General features: G+C 32.1%; 1 protein-coding gene across 1 annotated transcript in view; it reads right to left on the reverse strand.

The window, feature by feature from the left end:
• Nucleotides 1–24,917, reverse strand: part of PREX2 (phosphatidylinositol-3,4,5-trisphosphate dependent Rac exchange factor 2) — a 401,699-nt gene that overhangs the window by 287,226 nt on the left and 89,556 nt on the right. Inside the window, exons 2-3 of the mRNA XM_074202053.1 lie at nucleotides 2,977–3,048; nucleotides 2,764–2,886 (exon numbers count right to left, since the gene is read on the reverse strand). Of these exons, the coding sequence (XP_074058154.1) occupies nucleotides 2,764–2,886; nucleotides 2,977–3,048 (195 nt within the window). The remainder of the gene's footprint in view (nucleotides 1–2,763; nucleotides 2,887–2,976; nucleotides 3,049–24,917) is intronic.

A 24,917-nucleotide genomic window follows, 5' to 3' on the forward strand; every position in this document is an offset into this window, starting at 1 on the left:
TAGTAATAGTAATAATAATAATAATAATAATAATAATAATAATAATAATAATAACAATAATAATAATTTTTGTCCTTCATTCTCAAAGAAGACCACAGCATCAGGGAGGTGACATTGAATTTGAGTAAGGGGAGCTGTGCTAAGTTACCAGCCTCACTTTCTCCTCTTGAGCCATCTGGATCCAGTGGCCAGATATGAATCAGGACAATTGGAAATGACCCTGGATGCAAGATTATCAGGATTAAATGACTTGCCCAAGGTCACAGAGCTAGTAAGTGTCAAGAGCTGAGGTGTGATTTGAATTCTCAGTCTCCTGATACCAAGATCAGTGCTCTATTCAATGTGCCACCCAGCTGCCCTTATTTAACAAATATCAGTTTTTAGAATAAACTGACTTTTCTTATAAAAAAGTCTAATTCACATCTTTCTTGGAATAAGAAATAAACAAAGTTGCTATTTACTAACTTTTCTCAGGTCTGTTTGGGATTTAGTTAATATCTACCCTAAATTTACACATGGGCTGCAATGTAATTACTTTGCCTTTAAAATCATTTCCCTAAAGTTCATTTGTAAATTAAGTTAAGACAGTTAAAAACTTTTTTCTATTATAAATTCTATCATTCCTATATTTTAAAGTATTTCTATTATTTATTTTCGAAGAAAATGTTATGTATTTGATTTCTAATAAAAGCCACACTTTGAGTTAACTTTGAGCATAAATTAACCATATATAGTAACAAAACATTTTTAATATTGTAAATTATGGGAGCAAAGTTATAGAGAGTTGTGATGAGGATTAAATAACATGTATAAAGTATTTTGCAAACTTGAAAGTGCCATATAAAGTGAATTATGATCATTTTGTACTGAAAATTCTTTTTTTTAAATTCTTATTTTTCAGAAAAGCATTCTTACACCATGAACTATATTATTCAGTACAGGTTCAGAATTAATTACAACAATCAGTTTTTAAGATAAAATTTATCTTTCTATAAAATTTCAATGTTCATTTTACTCTTTATGGATATGATAATGTAAGATGAAACGAAATATAGATGAAGAATCAAGACATCATAGAATTTAAAGTTCAGAGATTATCCAATCCAAAAGCATGTTATATGAAAAAATGAACTCCTTGAGAATTGGAACTATGTCTTTATTTTTAATCCCTCATAGCATAAGGCATAATTCCCTGCATGCACTATGAATTAAATGCCCATGGGGTGATTTTTAAAAGATTAACTTTAAATTATTTTTCAAAGTATAGCAAACATCTAACAAAGAAAATATGATCCCTTAAAACAGAATATGGGAAGTTTGCAGCAAAATAAAGATGCTAGAACATATTTTCTGATTCAAAATATTAGATAATATTTTCATCAGTAGTAAAATGTGATCGGCTCCCTATCTATACACTTTTACTGAAAGAATGGGATACATGTACCCCCCAACACAGGCATAGGATCATTATCTGGGATTCCTCCACTTTCTTGAAAAATTGAATGCCAAAGACATTGTAAAAAAAAGGCATTGCACCCAAATCAGTGGCTTCCATTTATGCTACTCCTCTGTGGTTACTCTATAAGGCAAAACTGCTTATGTACGACAAAATAAGTTTCTGCTGTAAAAGTCTAGGTTAATAAAATAGGCAGAAGTTTCTAGCAAAGATAGCCCCTCTTGTTCCCAAGAAACTAATCCTTTCCAATATAAGGGAAGAAATAAAAGGATTGTGTTGATTCTTTGTTCCTTCCATATTATCTTCCCTAGAAAAGTACTTTGTAAAGAATGATAACAACAACACAGAAAAGCTATGCAATTCATTTATTTAGAAATGGTACCAATTTCTTTAAAGAAAATAATAAAATTACAAACTGCTGTGACCACACACTTTATGTAATGATCTGTGTAGCATTATATTTAACTCTGGACCCCAACATAATTATAAAATAAATCTCCAATTTGTAGAAATACTTAAAATTTACATTTTGAGGAGCTGCATTGTGGTTTTTATTTAATCATGGAAAGCCTTAGGTTTGAAAATAGTCCCCTTTAATTCAACAGGTAGCTTTTTTTGTTTTGCCTGTCTTTTGTTTGAATAATTTTGGATCTTATATAGAAGTGATGAAAATGATCATCATACTATATATGTAACTGAAATGTGCACTCAAAAATGTTGGTTGAATGAAAGAAGGAATGAACTAATAAAATAAGATCAACAAGAGTGCTTTTTTCTGCTCCTTTGTTAATTAATTACTCATTTTTGAGAAATTTTCAAAAGAGGGCACATGAAAAATTTGGAAGCACTAGTTTTGCAATGTTTGTGACCTTGCTAGAAGGCTCGTGACATGTCATTTTCCAAGAAAACACCCAGAGGAAGAAAAGGTTTATCCAGACTCCAATGGAGTGAGGATTTCCCAGTTGAAAAGACAAGTTCCCTATGTTTTAATGAAACATAAAAATCTATTCATGATGAGTAGCTTGAATATTCATTAGAGTTCAAAGCTAAGAGGATGCTAAATACTAACTTGTTTTTAAAAAAGGAGCTGTTTATTCTTCATTGAATAAAATGATGTGAGGTAGTCTTTTTCCTGGCTATGAGTGCAAGTTCCCATTAGCCTTAAAAGACCTTGAATCATTGGTATCTGATTTCAGTTTCCATACTTAATCTGCTCATGCTTCTATGCCAAGACATCCCCCCCACAAAGAAATAAAAGAAAACAAATACTTAAGATAAACAGAAAACCATATGAAGAAATATCCTACAAAGTGAAGAAAGCAGGTCCCCACTTCCTGTTGAGCATTAGGTTCAGGATGTAAACACTCTTCTACCACAGTGAGGAATTCTTTATGAACTGAAAGTATATCTTCAATGTTTGAAAAAAGCATCTGTAAATAAAGAAACAAATGAGTAAGAAAGGAAAATAGGCAAACATATAGAAAGAAAAGAAAGAAATGTTCATGTCAATTTTCATTCACCTTCACGGTTTCTTCTGTAACATTTTTATCAACTTTTGATGCTGCACACTGGATCATTCGGTGCAAAAAGGCCTTAATGGAAACAAAAAGACATATTATTATGATAGTATTGAGTTATGTGCTGCGATGTCAAATATAGTCCTAAAACCTTAGAGTTTAAAAAGTTCTTTTGGGACACTCTACATTTCAAAAACATTTTAAAGTTAAATTTTATAAATCTGTATCATTTTCAAACAGTTGGCTATTTTTAATAAAAATAACAATTTTTAAGAACAAATTTTACAGGTTATTTTTATACATGTTTGAACATTTGCATAGTTTTTCATTCCTAAAGACTTTCAAAGTATAGAGGCAGAAACAAAAGAACAGATAAAAATTAAATTTTCCATCACAATTCTCTCTCTCTTTTCAAGGAATTCAAAAGAAATTAATCCAAAGAATCCTGGTGATCTACCACATACAACATTCACTATTCTTATATGCAATGATTACTGATACAAATCCAGAATATTTGAATCATTTTCTCAGTTTCATCACATAAGTTAAAGGTAGTTGAAAATAAAGATGCATTTTCCCCTTCCAAGTTTATGCATCTTCTAAAAACTATCCATAGACTCTTAGAATTCCTGATGTAAATGATTTTAATAGATGAAATGCTGCAAGAAAACACTGATTCCTCTATTTGAAAACTGCTATGGAATTATTGAAATAGTTCAAATTACTATGTGAATTTAGATATATGAACTCTGAAAGAAGAGACAAACTTCTCTGACATTGCCTAACTAGTAACTGTCATGCAGAAACAATTTTAAGTAATTAAGTAATTGTAAGCATAGTTTATTGTCTATTTTCCTCATACATACATAGCAAAATTATGTACTTGGAAATGTCTATAAAGTCTTGCTATAACATGTTGACTTACATGCCAAATTCATAATGCAAATCAACCATATGATAGACAAGTAAGAACTCAAAAAAATAAAAAAGTAAAGAAAAATTTGACAATACATAAAACATTTTTTAAAGATTTCACAGCCATTTTTAATTCATATAAAATGGGGGCCAGAACCTTGAGCAAGGCATTAAAGTAATTAAAATTTAAAGTAATGGTATGATAAATAGAGACAAGATAAAGTGAATGTTTAAACTAGCCCAAATAAACCATGTCCTTCCTTGTTTAATTGCACAACAATATATCCCACACAATTTCCTACTTAAAAACATGAAACCTTTTTTGCTCAACTTAAAAAAACTTGTTAGAATTTCCCAAGAGTTGAATTCAATTTGCTTAAAATTGTACATTGTTGATAAATGCAAAGAAAATCATAAAAAAATTGTTCAAACATCACAAGATTTTTCATGTAGGTTTTGTGGAAAAAACCTATATGTTAGAGAAGAAGATAGCTATGATTCTAAAGAATTAGACAAACTACGACTAATATTATAATTATTTTTCTTTCCAAAGTCTCTCCCAAAGAACAATTTTAATATCTTGAATTTTAATATCTTAAATGTAAGTACAGTTTCAATTATCTCTCCACTCAACATAGTATTTCCCTATGCACATCTCCAAATTAAAATTGTAATAATTTCTAAAATGATATAATATAATGTTCTACTTAAATTTTGCATTCTTTTATTTCAAGAATTACTTCTGAAGACCATCTTTGAAGGTATGGAAGGGCTATTGTCTGCATAAATTAATACCCATATCATTGAAGTAACAGATCTTGAAGTAGTGGGTTGGTCATTTAAAGTGAGGCAAATTTCCATCATGATCAAAATTCTATATATTTATCCTTTTCTTATAGAGCCAAGCATGAAGTCAAACCCACTTTATACTATCTTTGCATTACCCAGAAAAAAATAAACAATTTTGGAAGAAATGATTTAGCTCACTCCCCACCTTCCCATGGAAATCTACTTCCTTTTCTCTTCCTTTATTCCAACATTTGTCTCAACATTTATTTTCCATATTTTTCTTTCCTATCCCATCTTTGAATTTTTCTGTCTCCTTCAATCACTTTATTTATTAGAGAAACAGCCAAAAGACCCTCAGAAATTCATTGCTTTGGTTGTCTCAATCTGATTATAGCCACAGGAATCAGGAAGAGAGTTATATAGAGACATATGGGTCAGAGAAAGATATGCAAAACCACATAGAGATAAAGAGTTGCAGCTACACAGAACACTTACTTTGTTATATGTGCATATATTAGTATTCCCCTGGATCTTTAGAGTTTCTTTTTTTAAAAAAAAATGATTTCACATGTTTTTCAGAGTTATTATGCTTGTCCATGTTATGAGATATTTCATTTTTTCATAAGAAACCAGAATTATTTGTCCCCATCTGTAATTTACTCCATACTGTTTTTCTCTCACTTTGTTTTTACTGAAGGCATATGCTAAAGGTCACACTCTGATTAATATAAAAGAAAAGCTAGGAATGTCACAGATTTACTATGGAGAAACCAAATGAAGGGGGGAAAAGTTCAAATTGATACATAATCAGGAGGAAGATAACAGGAATGCTTTTCCTGCTTCTCTAGGCTCACCAATAGCTGTTGGTTCAAAAGTAAAATCAAAGTCCAGGTCCATTATTATCTCCAGTAAAACTAACCCTAATTTTAAATTCTAGATTTGCTGAGCTTTAATGATCCCCTTAATTCTTTTTAGTTCTTCTAGGCTTTTCATCTGCCAGACACCCATTCTTAGACTTTTTTATACTTATATCTTATACAAGATAATCTGAGAATTCCTGATTCATTCAGGGAGTCTCTAAAATTACTAACCACAACTTATGCATTTCTTCCATTTTAGCAACCTGATAACTATCTAAACTACTAAATTTTACTAATATCACAGAGACAGAAGATTCTTTATTCAGAATAAGCTAAATAGAAGTATGGTTCCATTTGCAAGTATGACCAATTAACAGTGATGCATACATATTTGTAAGCTCATTGGATGCAGAGACTCTTTCATCATGTTTTTTTTTCCCAGCACATAATACAATGTTTAGAACATAAGGAAAAGAACAGCAGGGAGTCAGGGGAATAAATTTATGATTTCACTGTTAGAATTCTGAGATGAAGAAAATATGTATACACTACAACTTGACATGTAAACTAACTGATAGTTTAGGGCATTAAGAAATAACTGACTTGTCAAGGGTATAGCATAAGAAGATGTGAAAGACAGACACTGAAGCTGACTTTATATCCATTGCACTACACTATTTCTAATGATTGCTACATATTAAATTGTTTAGTCAATAGAATTGAACAGTACTCAATGTGATTGTCCTTAAACAAAAATGGTATTAAATTAAATGATACAATTCATCTTGATGGTAAAGAGGGAAAATCTATAATGGTTATTAGAGTTGCATGTGGGGTGGCTAGATGGTGCAGTAGATAGAGCACCAGTCCTGGAGTCAGGAGTACCTGAGTTCAAATCCAGCCTCAGACACTTAATAATTACCTAGCTGTGTGGCCTTGGGCAAGCCACTCAACCCCACTGCCTTGCAAAAACTAAAAAGAAAAATCTCCTTTTCACTAAAAAATAGAATGGAAAGTGCTTTAAAGACAAATGACTGTCCTAGGATCTTAAAAGAGCATTAAATAGTGTTGTATGTATTTTTTTTACAATTTTGTTGAATAAATATACATACTTGGAGTTAAGACTTAAGAATAAAAAGTGAAAAGAAATTTAAATCATTGATTAAATTAAATTGCATTTTGAGATTTAACCATTTAACCATTTAACCATTTTAACCATTAACCATTTAACCACGTATGAAACTCCAAGCACAAAAGTCCACCTAGACTGTAAGCAAACTGAGAGCAAGGATTGTTTTTATCTGAACTATCTTTCAAACTGAAAATGGGGGAGTAAAGGAATATTACAAAAGAAAAATCTCCAAATTTAATTTTGTTTTTGAAAAAACTAAGTATACAGAATAGCTCTTTCAGGTACCAGATTTCTTTTGTTGTTGTTGTTGTTGGTTTTTTCTTAACAAAGATTTACTCATTCAGAATTTATTCCTTTATAAAATATTTTTCTTCAGGAAATCGTTTTTGTCATATTTTGTGATATTACTGGGGTAGAAAACTCCCAGTGGGCAAATTCTCTCCATCATACAGATTGGCAACTGTACATAATTTACAGTTTTAGAGAGTTGTCTAGAAGTCAGTTCTCTACCCTATATATCATGATTTTTCTATAAAATTAAACAAAATTGGAATGGTTGTGCATAAACAAATACACATTTGGTTTTTTTTTTAAATTTTTAAACAGATCCAGAGTACAAATCAGTGAGTGTTGCATACCCATGATGGTTACCTTTGAAAGCATTCCAAGATTCCAAGTCATCAAAACGATTTCCTCTAGCATTTGGCACTGACAGTTTTACTAGTTCTTGGGGCTCACAAAAACCACTGGATGAAGGAAGTATTAGTTCTTTTCTGGTCATCACAACTGTTAAAGAAGATTAATCTAGACTTCTTAGAAGGATAATGAGAATGAAAGTCTTCCTCAGAAGTCTACCCCATTGCTGATTAAAATCTGTTAGCTAAGGATAGGGGGGTAGGGCATTATTCAAGGGGTATCATGGTTTGTTGTCAATTATCTTCTTTCTTTTAAATTCTCCCTCATTCCATATATTAAGTCTACTGCTAAATCTCACCTTCTCAGCAGTTCTATAGTACATCCCCTTCTCTCTAATCAAATGGTCAATATTTTAGTTCAATTCTAATCTCCTGTCTATATTTTTGCAATTGCCTTCTAATTGGTCTCCCAGTCTCACTTCTATTTCCACTCTAACCCATCCTCCACTTACTTGCCAAAATAAGTTTTCTAAAGTACAGATATAATCACATTTTAGCCCTACTCAATAAATTTCAATGTCTTCCAATTGCCTCCAACATCAATTATAAATTTTCTGTTTGGCATGTAAAGAAGTCTTCATAATTTGATCTCATCTATTCTTTTCAGGCTTCTTGTTCTTAGTACTTCCCTTCATGCATGCTACAATGAAGCAACACTGAACCACTTGTAGCTCCTTAAATTCAACATTCCATCTTTCATCTCAGGTCTTTTATACTGGTTATTTCCCTCCTCATTTCTTCCTCTTAGTTTTCCTGATTTCCTTCAAGATCTAGTTCAAATTTCATTTTTGATAGGAGGACTTTTCTGCCCAGATGCTAGAACCTTCCTTTCTGAGATTACCTTCTATTACTTCAGTATAAATCATATATTGTACTTGCAGTAGTTGAAGCATAGAAATAGAAGTAGTAGTAGTAGTAACAATAGTAATAGCAATACAGCAACAAAAGTAATTATGATAATATCTATATAATGCTATGAGGTTTAAAAAAGTGCTCTACAATTATTTCCTCATTTTGACTTTATAATTCAGGGAATTAGGTGCTAATATGATTTCTCTAATCAGAAGACTCAGTCGCCTATGTAACCCTTTGCTAGGTAAAAGGCCATCTCCTCCCTTGATAGAAACAGGATAAGGGATGGTTAGGTGGTGAAATGGATAGAGAAAGCAGCCCTGGAGTCAGGAGGATCTGAGTTCAAATCTGATGTTAGACACTTAATACTTACCTAGCTGTGTGACTTTGGGCAAGTTACTTAACCCCAGTGCCTTGCAAAAAAGAACAAAAAAACCCCATGTTATGGGTAGATCTCAAAAGTTATCTGGAATCCCCCTCTTCCTGCATGTCCAAGAAATACAGTAATTAGTTACAACTAATTTCTCTAATTAGAATCGCAATAGGTGGCTATTTCCTTAGCATAGCATCTAAGGGAGGCATTAGCCAATAATTTTGAGAAGTGGGATGATGGGGGAGAGGAGAAAGGGTCCAGTCCCCAGGAAAGGTCAGTGAGATTATTTTTACTACTCATGCCCCCTGGATCCCTTTGCCTAAATAGAGAGAGACCTTTCTCTATCACACATCTCACTCTTCTAGTTCTTTATTCTAATACCCACAAAAATACTCAGGTCTTTTCTTTAAACACTTTTCCATTGACTTCTGTCTTGTTACCTGTTCTGGACTTCCAAGCTTCAGTAGTTTAAATTCCCTGCTTCCATTTTCTCTTCAATCTATCCCTCAGTTTCATGCAATTTGTCCTATGTTCTGTGATTTTATGATTCCTGTCACTTGAAAATTCCACTGCATATAGAATATTATTTTTCCATTGATCCTTCAAACTTATTCTTAACATGTCCAAAACTAAGTTCCCATATACCCACAAAATAACTTTCACATTTCTCAATGTCTGAACCAGTAAAAATCTTGGTCATTTATTTTCTTCCATTTCTCATCTAATGTGCTCAGTTAATAAAGTCCTACCAATTGTACTTCTGTAATACCGTCCATTATGTCATATTTCCATTAAAACCACTGTTACCCTATTTCTGAACTACTCAGTTATAGTTGTTTAATAGTCTCCTAACTGATAATCCTGGATCTAATTTCTCCTTCACTACAAGCTATCCTTTTACTAGTTCACAAATGGCCTTACTAAAACATCTCTCATTTATTTGCTCCAAAAATTATTATAGCAGCTCCCTATTGCCACTGATTAAATATAAACTCCTATATTGTCTTTCAAGGCCATCTACAATCTGAGTCCACTTTTTCTATTCAGCTTGATCTTATTTTCTTTTCACTTCACATACACTTCCTTGTTCTCAAGTGCTCAACCCTATCTCAAGGCTTAACTTACATAATTCTCCATATCTGGAACTGATTCTTCCAACAACTCTATTTCTGTCTGTTAAAATCTTCATGACACCTTCCTTGATAGTGCCCCCACTCAAAGCACTCTTTCTTCAGTCAAATATTTCATAACGTTTTACCTGACTTATATTTCCATTGCTTTTCACTTACTTTAATCAAATAACCAGAATCTGACAATGGAAAGGACCTTAGAATCCTTCAAATATAATCTTTCATTCTAATGATCATAGTATTTAATTGTGAGACATGCCAGTCATGTGTTTCTACAATATAACTTTTTTTTTGGAGTGAAACAGAGAACAGCTAGTCTCATTTTATAGATTCAAAAGTTTAAGTAATTTAACCTGAGTCCCACAAGTCTTCTAATTCCAAATCAAAAGCTCTTCCCTCTATATCATACTAATGCAAAACAACATAGATATTGGGTTAGATGTTTCATTCCCCACTTATACCACATGAAACTGTAAGAACTTTGCTAACATGAACTTCATAATTGTATCCTGAGAAACTATCTCAAGGTTGTGAACAGAATTGGATTCCTCACTTGTAATAAGGAACATGTTAAAATTTATACTTGTGAAGTTCATTTATATTCTTAGAAAAGAGATACAGAATAGCTCATAAATATTTTAAGTACATTTTATCATAAAGTATTGAATTAAACACACACACACACACACACATCCTATTCATCCAATGATTTTTGCTAGTCAGTTTGTGGTTTATGGGTAAAACTGGTGGACATATGGAACAATCAGTATTTCTGGGAAGGAAGCATTTGTAAGCATAACTAACTGAATGCACTGTTGAATTCTATCACAATTCAGCAGGGTGCTTTTTTTCCCCCCTTTGTCATACAAATACCGCTTTGTACTTTGTAGATATGCTGATAGATTTGTGTGTGAGTTTTTTGGGAGGAGAGATTTATTGTGCCAAAAGTTATTGTGCTATTCAGGAATTTACACTCAAGCAGATAATTTCAGAAATGCACTACAACCAAAGAAAAAAATCTGATGGGAAAGTCTTCCAAGCTAAGTTAATTATATAGTCAAAATTTTCTAACACATTTTTCTCTGTCACAGGGAACCAGCCTTTTTCAAAATCTAGGTAGCACCTTAATCTCATTGAAGTGTTTATTAGAAAATATAATTGTTTCCATTAGGCAAAGCTATCTAGGGATAATTAACATCATGATCATCATAAATGGGGGAGGTCCAGGATAATTTAAACACAACTTATTGCTCTTTCCCATCAACTATCCATCATCCTCAATATTGCCAGTCCTAATTAAATGATCTTACTAGTTATGAATAAAACAAAAAGGAAATCATGTAATTTTAAGATACAATGAGTAGAAAATAGGAATTTCAACTTTTTCAACTAAATATCACAAAAAGATGATTCAAATATTCCTTCCAGAAGTAAGGCTTTATAAACCAGGATCAAATTTCAATATATATGGCTTGCTTTGTAATTCTATATATTCTATTTTATATGTTTTAAAACATTATTCTGAAAAGGGAATCATAGACTCCGATCCCACTACCAAATAGGTCTATATCTATGACGCAAAAAGTTTAAAAACTCTTGCTCTAAAGCACTCTAAGTATACTTGTAGTCAAAAGAATTTTCCTCTCTATTCTTCTCAATATGTAATAAAGATTAAGTTCAAGCTATAATTCTAACATAGCACAAACCTTTACTTCTTTATGTTACTATCTTCCAACTCCTTTTTTTGCAGTCCTATTTTTATTATGATCACATAATTTTAACTTTGAAAAATACTTAATTACATTTTATTATGAAGTTAACTTTATGGTGTTTATTTTATAGCTATAAAGCAAATAAATTTATAACTTTTATTGTCCCTCCCCTTTCTCCAGGTAATTTTATCCACTTTATCTCTATTTTGGTAAAAATCCTGAAGACATTAATTAATATCCGCTTCTTATCAGTATCTCTAATTTCTTCCTCACTACTAGCTTTTCCCCCATTACCTTAAAATATGTACTAGTCTTTGCTACCTTAATTTTTTAATTTAAATTTTAATTAATTTAATTAAAAAATCAATAAATTTAAATTTTAAATTTAAAAAATTTTTACAAAACCTGATGCTCCATTACTTACCAAACTTCTATAGTCAAAATAATCTTCCTAAAATACTAGTTTGACTTTGTCACTCCCTAACTTATAAATCTTGAGCAACTTTGCATAGTCTTTAGGACAAACTCCTTATTGTTGGTATTTAACACCCTCCATATTCTAGCTTGAAACTATCTTCCACTTAGAATTTTTTTCAGACTATTCCTATTCATAAACTCAAGATTGCAGCCAAGCTAAACTATTTGTCATTCCTTGAACTTGTATCCTACCCCTGGGCATTTTTGCTAGCCTTTATCTATCCCTGTAGTCCTTTTCATTCCTGTCTCTCAGAATTCTTCTTTTCCTTGAAGGTTCAGCTCAATTGCTATTTCCTATTGAAAATCTCCCATGATACTCATTCCATCAGTGCAACAATCAGGCACAATTTTGAAGAATCAGAGATGGAGAATACCATCTGTATCCAGAGAAAGAATTTTGGAGTTTGAACAAAGACCAAAGAATATTACCTTTAATTTTTTTTTTAAAAAGTTAACTTGTTATGTAATTTTGCTCTTATCTCTTATATTTTTTTGCCCTTAAGGATATGATTTCACTCAACTTAGTTCAATGTACACCATGGAAACAATGTAAAAACTATCAGACTGTCTTCTGTAGTGGAGTGGGGGGGATGGAAGCAAGATTAGGTGAAAATTTGTAAAATCCAAAATAAATAACCAAAATTTTTAAAAAATCTACCATGATCCCTGATTTCAACTTCCTCACCCCATGTTCTCTCTCTCTCTCTCTCTCTCTCTCTCTCTCTCTCTCTCTCTCTCTCAATCACTCTCCCCAGACACACACACACATATAAAATGCCACTAAGAAGAATATGAACATTTCTACAAAAAAATTCTACAGAACATCCCATAGTCTTAAAAGGGTTCATTTTCTGATGGGCATAATATTCATTTTTAAACTTGAACACTGGAAGGATTGCAAAGAAAGAAACACTGAACTCAAGTGAAGTTCTGGGAAACAAATTTTGTCAAATGTTATCAAGTGTCAAACCAATGAGAAAATACAAGGAGAAAGAAAATGAAAACTTGCTCAATGAATCAAACAGAATCAACCAAAAATTTCATTAATAAGCTCATTTCCATAGATATAGGTTTACTATGATCCTGACCAGAGAATATTCATGAGGCTGATTTACTTGAGATAAATAAGACTGATGCTTTACTTTACTTTCCAGAAGAAAAAATTGTCTATACATATGCACATATTTTTAATGCTTAAATTTTTATATCTGTATTGGACTACATCTAAAATGATTGTGTTCACTTTTTTAAAAAAAACTATAATCTATATTACATAGGCACAGAGATACAACACACTTTTTAAAACTATCAAAAATATCAAATTGCCTTAATACCCACACGAGATTTTCATCAAAAAACACTGAATTTTGCCTTATAGGTCGGTTATAAAATCTTATCACATTGTAAGAATGATTATCTCTGACAAATGTGTTATTTATAAGATCAAGTTCTCTGATTTATAAAATCTGATACTCTATTGTACAGACTAGCACAGTAGTAATGTGCTATGAAGTAATGCAAGTAGCGAAGTGATACTTTTGTCCTACAGTACACATAATACATCCTTGATTTTTTAATCTTCTTAGCAAGGATAGTGATTTTTTTCCTCTACGAAGGGAGAGGTGGCATGGGTGGGGGAGGCAGTGCAGTGTAGGGTACAGAAGAACAGAACATTACATATATATATATATATATATATATCTGCTTTTTTCCCCCAACATGTTTTTCTGTATTTCCTTTCCATTATTTCACTTTAATTTTTTTTATGAGATGATTCTTTTAGAGTGGAGAGGACTTATATTGGCAAACTAAATATAAAAATAAAAGATATTTTTAGATGATAAGGTAATGGCCAAATTCAATTAAATATTGTCAATATACTGATTTTTTTTTTGTTTTAGCAAGGAAGGGAAGAGAAAAAATGTAAAAATAATTAATGTTGAAAACTGCCATTGCATGACATTACAAAGAATAATTAATTATTTTAAAAATAAAGAAAGAAATGGGCAAAGTCCTTCTAAATGAGTTAAAAAAAAAAAGAAAGAAAATGCATGTCTCATTCTTCACCTGATTTACCACCAGGTTTTCTGGAGTCTTAATTGCTCATTCCATTGACCATGTTTCCCAAATCTCTCCCAGGAACCCAAAGACATCTGGACCTTTCTATCCACCACAATAATGAACCCTTAGGAATTCCCAACTTTCCCATCTGTTCTGAAGCTGAATTTTCTTTTATGTGTTGTCTCCTCAATTACAGTGTGAACTGCTTGAGAACAAGAGCTGTTTTGGTTTTTTGTAATTATAGCTTCAGCATTTAGCACAGTGTTTGGTAAACTCCGATTTGTTCATTTTTTTCCAATTATTTTCCTTGACAATGTACATAGATATGCAGGTACTAATCACTTCATTCTGCATCTATTCAAAGCTGTATTTTCATTGTTTCTTTGAATCTATCTGTTCTGTCATTTCTTATGGCACAATAATATTTTACTTTAAATATCTTCAATCATATTCATTTGTTTAACCATTACTCAATTAATGGTTACCTCCGATGTTTCAAGTTCTTTCCTACAACAAAAAAATATTACTATAAATATTTGTTCATAAAGGTCCTTTCCCTCTTTCTTAAATATTTTTACAGTTTATACTTAAAAAGTGATCTTGCTGGGTCAAAGAGTATACTCAGTAACTTCCATTATTTTCCAGAATGTTTTAAGCAAATCAAAACTGAAACTGGGCATTTGTGTGTTTGTATTCCCACATTTCCTTCATTTAATGCCATTTTTTGGTAAGTTCAAAGTTCTTTAGATGTGTATTTGTCTTCTTATTTGAGAGTTCTTCATATAGTTGTTCATAGCTTGCCTTCTTCAGAGAGCTGCAGGTTCTTACTCTTTGATCATTTATCTATTATTCACAGAAATACATACATATGTATAATTCATATATGTATATATATACATATATGAATTCAGCATCTGAATCACTCAGTATTTGTAAATTAGCTTGGCTACCAAAATAGTACAGGAAATGCCAAAAGCTCCATCTAATCCAGTATTTGATTCCTGATACTAAATTACTAGCATTGCTAAATCTTAATATTTAAAGGGGAAAGGTTAAGAAAAAGAATTTGAGGAAATGCGTAACATTTTAAAAACTCATTTTTGAGAACTCATTTCTAACATGTGCTAAGTTCATTCAAATAGTTCTATTAAAAGAGTATTTTCTATGATTCTAAATTAGAACTAATGTTTTATTTATAGTATATCATATTTAGCATACAAAATAAGATTACCTAAATTACCTAAGATTTTTTCTCTGCATCTTTTATTTCAACCAAGAAGTAGTTAGCAGTTAGTTAATAATTAGCGAGAAGATAACAGTGATGAATTGGGAGCTAAGGAAGTTAGAAATGAAAACTTTAAACAATTCTATATTTTACGTTTGAAAGGGGAAAAAAATCACTGAATTTGGGGTCAGAGAGACAAAGTCCAAATTTTGACTTTGTTTAGTTCCTATGTGACTTTCCATAAATTATTTATGTCTCTCTGAGGCTCAGATTTCTCATTTATAAAGTGAGAGGGCTGAACTAAATGATCTCTAATGTTGATGTACATTTTATGAACAGATACTTCATGTAATGTGATGGAAATAACATGGCATCAGAGATACTGGGGTTCAAATTTTGACTATTATGTGATCTTAGATAAATCAGTTCAATTTTCTGTATTATATTTTTCATGTAAAAAATGTTCTTTTTATACCAAATCATTTGATCTGCCTTTAAGAATAATAATATGGGGGTGGCTAGGTGGCGCTGTGGATAGAGCACTGGCCTGGAGTTAGGAGTACCTGAGTTCAAATCTGGCCTCAGACACTTAATAATTACCTAGCTGTGTGGTCTTGGGCAAGCCACTTAACCCCATTGCTCTGCAAAATACCTAAATAATAATAATAATAATAATAATAATAATAATAATAATAATAATAATAATAATAATAATAATAATCTAAATGACATTAGGAAAACTAAATGCAATACATGGTCCCTACCTTCATATAGCTTATAATCTTTGGAGGAAGAAACACAATTTATTTAAGAACAGTAAGAATCTATACAAGAAAACAATACAAAATATGTTTAAATATATTCACTTAAATTATAGACGAATTTCCTCATTTTTCCTCCACTGTGTCCTACTATGGTGGTTGGTGTTAATATAGAGGTGATCCTGTATTCTTAAAGGCTATGCTAGGGGAAGCTAAGCTGGACTCAATTGGGTCCTACCAAATTGCAAAGACTACAAGTACAGAAACAATAACATCTGTTCTCTGAATTCTCTCACTTATTTAAAAGTTTTAAAGGGTTCATTACTAGATTGTTGGATATTTTCTTTTGCCATGGTAACTCAAAAAGACTGTCAAGATAGTCCAAAAGTGAGACTTTGAACTTCCTAAACTGCTGTGATATCACCCCCAGGGACCATGGCTTCATTCTGAGGTGATCTAATTGGCTCATTAAAACTGCTATAATTAATCTTAAATGCTACTTAGAGTAACTGGGGAAATATCACTGGAAAAATTCCATCTCCATACTTGTCCCTCAGATCACCTGATGGTTATGGCAGGCACTCTGTGGCTGGAGCAATGAACATAGTTTAACAGCTCCATCTTATTTTGAGTCACAAGAAGTTGGCATTGACACCTTGTGGTTAGGTTGCATCTAACATTCTTCCCTCACTCCTCTTCCAAACTTCTCCATTTCAGATAAGGTGATTACTATCCCTCCAATTACCCGTGTTTTCCCAACTTTTGTGACAGCTTTGGCTATATGGACTGGGAAATAGTGAGGAGTCAATCAGTTGTCAAATATTGTCAATTTTATTTCTATATTTATTCATTTTACTTCACAGGAGTTATGGGAGTAGTGCCCCTGCAATGTGGAAAATCCATAGACAAATTCTTGACCCTCCACTCATATCAGAGAACTCTGATTTTTTTTCTTTTGGGGGGGCATTTACAATACCTTGTAAAATTTGGGTTAAGTATTTGGTCATAGGATCTTTGTTATCGGACTTTGAGTGTCATCTTCAGGTTCTGCAACCCCCCCCACCAAATTCCCATTTAACTTCTTATATAAGTCCCTAATACATAGAAACCACGATAGGGAAAGTCTCATTGTGGAAGGGATGAGTTTATCTCTCACATCTGTCCTCTTCCTTCTGATCAAACACCCACCATGCTAGCTCAGATCCTCATCACCTCTCTACTACACTTTTTCATTAAGACTTTATTTGGCTTCTGTAAATCAACTTTCATTCCTATCCAATCTATCCTCCATACAACTACTGAAATAATTTTCCTAAAACAAAAGTTTGTTCATTTCTTGTCCCTATTATATTAACTTCACTAATTTGAGTGATCCCTATTGAATCTATAACATACATTATTTTATTTTTTAATATTTCTAGTCTGTTTTTAAAATACACAATTATTAGTACCCTAGTATATTATATAATTTACAAATAAGTCAATTACATATAATGAAGGTACACTCATGTTTTTTGACTTATGAAGTATTTAACCAATAATATTTTACTCACAGGGTTAGACCAGCAAAAACTCGGGAGATAACTGCATTAAGGAATAAAGGATTTAGGATATGAATCAGTGGAGTATGCAGCACTAGTACAATCACAGAAATTTTCAGACTTGAGTATAAGTTTCCAGTTCTACATTTCTATTGCTCCTTAACTTACTTTTAAAGTTTTATTAGTTATCTTACCATTATACCAAATTTGCCGATATTTCTCTCCCAATCTGAGAACATTATTTGTCACAGGAAGACATCTAGTTGCACACTTTGAAAACTGTTGCAATAATGTGCAAAGCATGTAGGTATTCTAATTATAGATGTATCTTAATGTCTCCTTCTACTTCAATCTTAACTAATAGTTACTATTTCATTAGGCAAGATGCTAAGTGGAAATGTTTTATATGTATCCTGATTTTTTTTTAAAAGTCCTTTAAATCAGTTAATGGTTGGAAAAACTCTTTAAACTCTACTGTTTTACACTAGTTCTAGTAGAACTTCAAAGTGAAATATAGTTGTCAATATGGTAAATTCTGCTACTTATATTGCTAAACCAGTTGATTACAAACATTATCCCAAATTATCCTTTTCCCTCTCTTAGTCCATTCACTTTTTTTGCATTGCCCCCACAAGCAATATCTTTAATATCAGAGAGAATGGAAGAAAAATTACTTTAATTTAAAGATATAATATAAAAGGAATTTTTCTATATCAGTGGTAGTATGATATCGTAGATATCCAACTCCTAAACAACGAAGACATTGGTTTAAGTCCTGTCCATGGTGTCAGCTAAACTCTCACTGCTATAAGTTACAGAGATCATGCTGACAAGACAAAGGGAATTTCCTTATCCCAGAGTTCCCTAAGTAGCTGAAATCTCCCTAACCTCTTTTCTTTATCATAATGTAAATGCAAAAGGCATTTATTCAAAAAAAATTGAAGGAATACTCATAACAGGTTTTATTTTTCATGTCTCCCTAAAATAACTTCATGATTGATTCCTATTATATGAAAATTATGTCTGAGGAGTTAAGCCACTGGACTTTTTAGTTATTTTACAAAACAGAACAAAAAAAAAATCGCTAGATCCAGCACCAAACTGACAGCATATAACCCTAGTTTTTCCAGAAGCTGCAATTTTAGTTTAAGAATGAAGTCAGTTTCTTTTCACTACTACATTACTTCATTCTGTAAACTGATGTGGGTGGTAGGAAATTCCATATTAACGTTTTATCTAATTTGTTTTATAAGTGGAAATATCAGGTACAGATGAGGTTTTGGTCAATGTAACAAAATAGCTATAGCCCTTTATATAGGCTACATTCCAAGGGGGAGGTAAGCTGTCAAACAATAACCAATCTGACAAGAACCCATAACTTCAAAATTTCTCCAACAGATGAGTTACCCTTTAATACTTGGGTTTAGCTCAAATCAAAGGTTTCTCCTAGGTAGAGTGTACTCTTTCATCTAAGTTGCGTTTCTTCCATTAAAGCAACCTAGTTGAGATACAGAGACCACAGAATTAATGACTCCTTATTGATGACAAACATTGCCAGTGGACTTTCAGAGGATTCAAGTCAATGCTCAAGTCAAAATGCTGTCATGCCTGTCCCAAAATGACCAAAGAGAAGGGCACAGAAAAGTATTCTGTTGTGTAACTTACCATCTATCTCAGAAATTCTACTTAACCCTCCTAAGTACAAATATGTACTGAAAAGGGGTCTGTAATTTTCCAACTTTTAAATTTTAAAAGATTACTTAAAAATACTGGCAGACCCAAGAGTCTGTCACAGAGAAGATGAAATGCAAATCAAGTCAGATTCAAATGCTAACTCTTAAGATTTTCTTTCCAATGGCTCCATCACATCCTTGATAACTTAAAATAGACTGCATAAAGATGAGACAGTCAGGAAACTCTTTTGACCTTTTAAACAGAGAAATCCAATAACTCTATGTCCTCCTAAAAGCCATTTGCTTCCAATTACACTGACATTTGACTTACTGAATAAGAATCTCAGAATTTGAAAAGCCTTTTATTTCTATAATTGAACATTTCTTTTAGAAGAAAACTCTCCAGAAACTTTCCTCCCATTCTGTCTATAGGAAATAAATAAGGGACCCACATGCTTGAAGAAGCTGCAGTACTTATAAGACATACTTTAGGCATTTCTTTCATTAAACAGCTTCCAATCATGTATTCTGGATAGACCAGAAAAGATGGATAAATTTAAGAATTTGTTAAAATATCATTTAGTGACTTTCCAATCAAAATTCTTCAATCAAAGCTTAGCACAGTGTCTGGCACATAATTGGCACTTGAAAAGTGTTTGCTGATTATTAATGAAAGTGTTCAAAGGGCTACCCTTTTCTCAGCTGTACAGAATTTATACAACACCTACTTATTCAAACACAACAATTGAAATTGTTTGGTTTTTTTTTAGGGTTTTGCTAAGCAATGAGGTTAAGTGGCTTGCCCAAGGCCACACAGCTATGTAGTTATTAAGTGTTTGAGACCAGATTTGAACTCAGGTATTCCTGACTCCAGGGCTGGTGCTCTATCCACTGCACCACCTAGCCACCTTGACAATTGAAATTATTAATAAGATAACATTGTTTTTACTACCAAATAGTTTTTATTACAATTCTCCCTCCTGTGCACTCATCATACAATCTTCAATTTTCAATTCTGAACTTATTCAGATGACCAAATTATTTGCCATATTTCCTGTCTAAAATATGTCTAAAATATGTCTATCACTAATCTACTGTTTCCAAGATCTAATACTGTATTATAAACCATTAAGTGGCTTTTCTCTTATTGCCAATTATATCATCATGCTTTCATCAACTTATAACCAACTATTTTCTATTGTACTTTTTTGTATGCTTATGATAATGTGTGTATGTGTGTTTAAATACATATTGTATATTTATATACATACCTCTGCACTAATAGTAAATAGCAAACTCTTACAGAGTAGGGTCATCATGCTTTCATCAACTTATAACCAACTATTTTCTATTGTACTTTTTCGTATGCTTATGATAATGTGTGTATGGGTGTTTAAATATATATTGTATATTTATATACATACCTCTGCACTAATAGTAAATAGCAAACTCCTATAGAGTAGGGATGTTGTCTACATATAAATTCTCCATCTAACCCAATGCCTAGGACCTTTGTCTGTGGATATTTCAACAATGTTTCAGCAAAGATATTGGAGTGGTTTGTTATTTCCTTCTACAGGTGATTTTATAGATTAGAAAAAGAAGCAAACAGGATTAAGTGACTTAAAAAGGGTTACACAGCTAGTAAGTATTTGTGGCTAAATTTTAACTTAGATTTTCCTGGCTCCAGCACCAGGATTCTGAAGATAGTAAGTAGTTAATAAATGTTTATTGAATTGAATTCTCTGATTTGTAGATGTATGGATGGCTTTTTTTCTGTACATCACAGTTTTAAGAAATAGAAAACGTTATGCTAGGGAACTGTACATTTATGGAAACCTAGGACTGACATAACCATGAGAAAAATAAAACTAAAGTTCAAGTAAAAATGGGTTTATGGACATTCATCTACTGTATGAGTTATCTAAAGTAAGCGCTCAGGACTTTCTGAATGCACTTAGTAAAGCCATACCAAACTAAAGTTCAGAATGACTCAACAATTCTATAAATTTGTTTTCCATTGAGAGAAAAGGACCTCATAAACCCAATACTAAGGCTAACAAATCTTATCAGAAATTCTTGACTCATGAGACAGAGGACTTAAATTTGGGCCCTGACTGTGCTTTTTAACTTTAAGCAAAGTACTTCTCTCTAAGTGTTATTTTCCTCATCTGCAAAATGGAAATAAAAATATTTGTAATACATAGCTCAAGAGCTTATTGTGATCTCCCTTTTTCACTTCCTCTCTGTCTCTCACCTTCTGTCTGTCTCTATCTGTGTGTGTGTGTCTCTCTCTCTCTGTCTCTCTCTTTCTGTCTCTGTCTCTGTCTCTCTAATATGTGTGTGTGTGCAAATTAAAAAACACTATCAATACAAATATGAACTGGATTTGTTATTATTATTATTATTATTATTATTAGAAAATTTCCTTTTTTAAATGAAATCCCTGCCAAGGTCAAGATTTTAAAGGGACAGTGATTGCTAGAGTAATCTATAACTCCAGGTTCTAAAACTCTGGATTTAGTTCTAGCAATAAGAAAAGAAAAAGAATTCAAAGGAATCAGAATTGACAATGATAAAGCAAAGCTTTCACCTTTTTTTCAGATGATATGATGGTAGACTTAGAAAGCAAGTAAATCCGCTACAAAAATCTCCTTGAAACAATGAAGAAAATCAGTAAAGTAGCAGGATATAAAATAAACCCACACAAATTATCAGCATTTCTATATGTGAACAACAAAGCTCAAAAGCAAGAAAGAGAAAGAGAAATTCCATTAAAAGTAACTGTAGACAACATTAAATACTTAGGAATCTACCTCTCAAGACAAAGCCCAAAATGTATGAATGCAATTATAAAGACAAATGAAGTTAGGTCTAAATAATTTGAAAAATTATAAACCATGATTAGGTTGAGCTAATATAATAAAAATGACAATTCTATCCAAATTAAATTACTTATTCAGTGCAATGTCAATCAAACTACCAAATAATTACTTTACTGAGCTAGAAAAAATAGTAATAAAATTCATCTGGAGCAACAAAAATTAAAGAATAGCAAGGGAACTAAGGAGAAAAATGCAAAGAGGTGACCTAGCTCTAACAGATCTAAAACTATATTATAAAGCAGCAGTCATCAAAACAACCTGGTACTGGTTAAGAAATAAAGTAATGGATCAGTGGATTAGAATAGGTTCAAAAGAAACTAGTAAATGATGACTGTAATATATTGTTTGACAAACCCAAAGACATTAGCTTCTGGGATAAGAACTCACTTTTTGACAAAAATCATTGGGAAAACCAGAAAATAGTATAGCAAAAACTAGGCACAGACCCACATCTCACACCCATAGCAAAATAAAGTCAAAATGGATACAGGATTTAGATATAAATGGCAACATCATAGATAAACTAATAGACCAAAACATACTCATCTATATGATCTATGGAAAGGGGGGGGAAATTTATGACTAAACAAGAAATAGAGTACATCATAAACAGGAAAAAAAGAATGATTTGGATTCTATTAAATTAAGAACGTTTTGCACTAATAAAATCAATGCTGCCAAAATTACAAGAAAAGCAGAAAGCTGGGAAACAATCTTTACAATTGGGAGTCCTGATAAAGGTCTCATTTCTAATATATTATATATATATATATATATATATATATATATATATATATATATATATATAGAGAGAGAGAGAGAGAGAGAGAGAGAGAGAACAAGAACTACATCAAATTTATAAGGCTACAATGCATTCCCCAACTGACAGTCCAAGGATATGAATAGACAGTTTTCAAATGAAGAAATTAAAACTATATATTCAAATAAAAAATGTTCCAAATCATTATTGATTAGAGAAATGCAAATTGAAACAATTCTGAAGTATCACCTCACAACTAGCAGATTGGCCAAGTGATCAATGTTGCTGAGATTGTAGGAGGATTGGGAAATTAATGCATTGCTGGTAGAGCTGTAAAGTGATCCAACTATTTTGAAGAGCAATATGGAAGTATGCCCAAAGAGCAGTAACACTGTTCATACCTTTTGACCCAGCAATTCCCAATCTAGATCTATACCCAGAAGAAATCATTAAGAAAGAATGGGGAAAAATACCACATGATACAAAATATCCATAGCAGCTCTGTTTGTAGTGGCAAATTATTGGAAATTGAGGGGATGCCCAGCAATTGGGAATGGTTAAACAACTTATGAATATTATGGAATACTATTGTTCTCTAAGAAAGCATAAATGATCAGACTCTAGAGAAACATGGAATGAATTACAGGGCCTGATGCTGACTAAAGGGTTAGCAGAAGCAAGAAAACAACATATACATTAACAACAACATTGTGAGATGAACAACTCTGATGGATGCAGCTGCTCTCAGCAGTTCAGAGATCTAAGACCACACTATCAGACCAGCTATGGACAATGCTATCCCCATCCAGAGGAAGAAAAACAAAACAAAGCAAACCAAAATTCTTCAGAATTTGAGGAACACTACATTCATTTTTAAAAAATTAATATCTCATACATTTCTTTCCCTCAGTCCTAATTCTGCATACCAAAAATGGTTAACCTGTAAATATGCTTAACACAAATGTGTAATATTAATCTGACTGCTTGTCACTAAGGGAAGGGGGGGTGGGAAGGGGGCCTAGAAGAAAATTTTGTAACTTAGAATTATGCACAAGCATATGCATGAATGTTAAAAAAAACTTTTATATCATATATTTGGAAAAGTAAAACATCAATAAAAAAATTAAAAAGTTCTGGATTTATACAGATTGAGTTTAATCAAGGGGATAAAAGTATTTGTAACACATACAAAAGCTTATTAAGAAGTTCTCTCTCCTTCCATCCCTTCCTCCCTCCAGTACACTCTCTCTCTCTCTCTCTCTCTCTCATGTTCACACACATAATAAGTATAATATATATATATATATATGCCTGTGCAAATCAAAAATACAAATGTGACCTGTAATTATTATTATTAGATAATTTCATTTTTTAAAATGAAATCCCTACCAAAGTCAATAATTTAAAGGTACAGTAAGCCCCAGAATAACTTACAACTCATGTCCAAAATTCTGTATTTAAACAGATTAAGTTTAATGAAGGGAATTACTAGTAATCATATCCCTTTCAGTTTATGACATCAACATTTAGCCTATTTTGCTCTCCTCTTGGTATGTAATTATCTTATTTACATCAATCTAAGAAAGTATGAGTTAGGTTATTATCTAAAACATTTAACACTGATCTTCTAAATTTGCATCCTAGCTTGATCTAGGAGAGTCACTTAACTTCTTTGGGACTTAATTTCTTTATCTGTAAAATGAAGAGATTGGACTATCTGATCCTTAAGATTCCTTCCAGTCCTAAATTTATGATTCAAATAACAGGCTACAAAAAAATGACTCACATCTGATTCTATAGAGACACAAAAGGAAACTTTTTCCCCATATGAATCCCATCTTCCTTAAAAGCATGTGCAGATGCCCCAGATTTATAGTGACACCATAAGATTAAGACCTTCATCAAATGGGAGGGAATTTAAGCCTTCTATTGACTCTATTAATCTATCTCCTTCATTAGACCACCTTCCTTCTAGACCTGGAACTTCTATGGTCCACACTACTTATAGTGCCTATCAAGGTTCATGTTTGTTTCTCTAAATTATTATTCTGTTCCTTTATATTCCTTAATTTTGCCTCCCACAAATTTTAATCATGGAACAAG

The sequence above is a fragment of the Macrotis lagotis genome, chromosome X (genome assembly GCF_037893015.1).
Source record: "Macrotis lagotis isolate mMagLag1 chromosome X, bilby.v1.9.chrom.fasta, whole genome shotgun sequence".
NCBI lineage: Eukaryota > Metazoa > Chordata > Mammalia > Peramelemorphia > Peramelidae > Macrotis > Macrotis lagotis.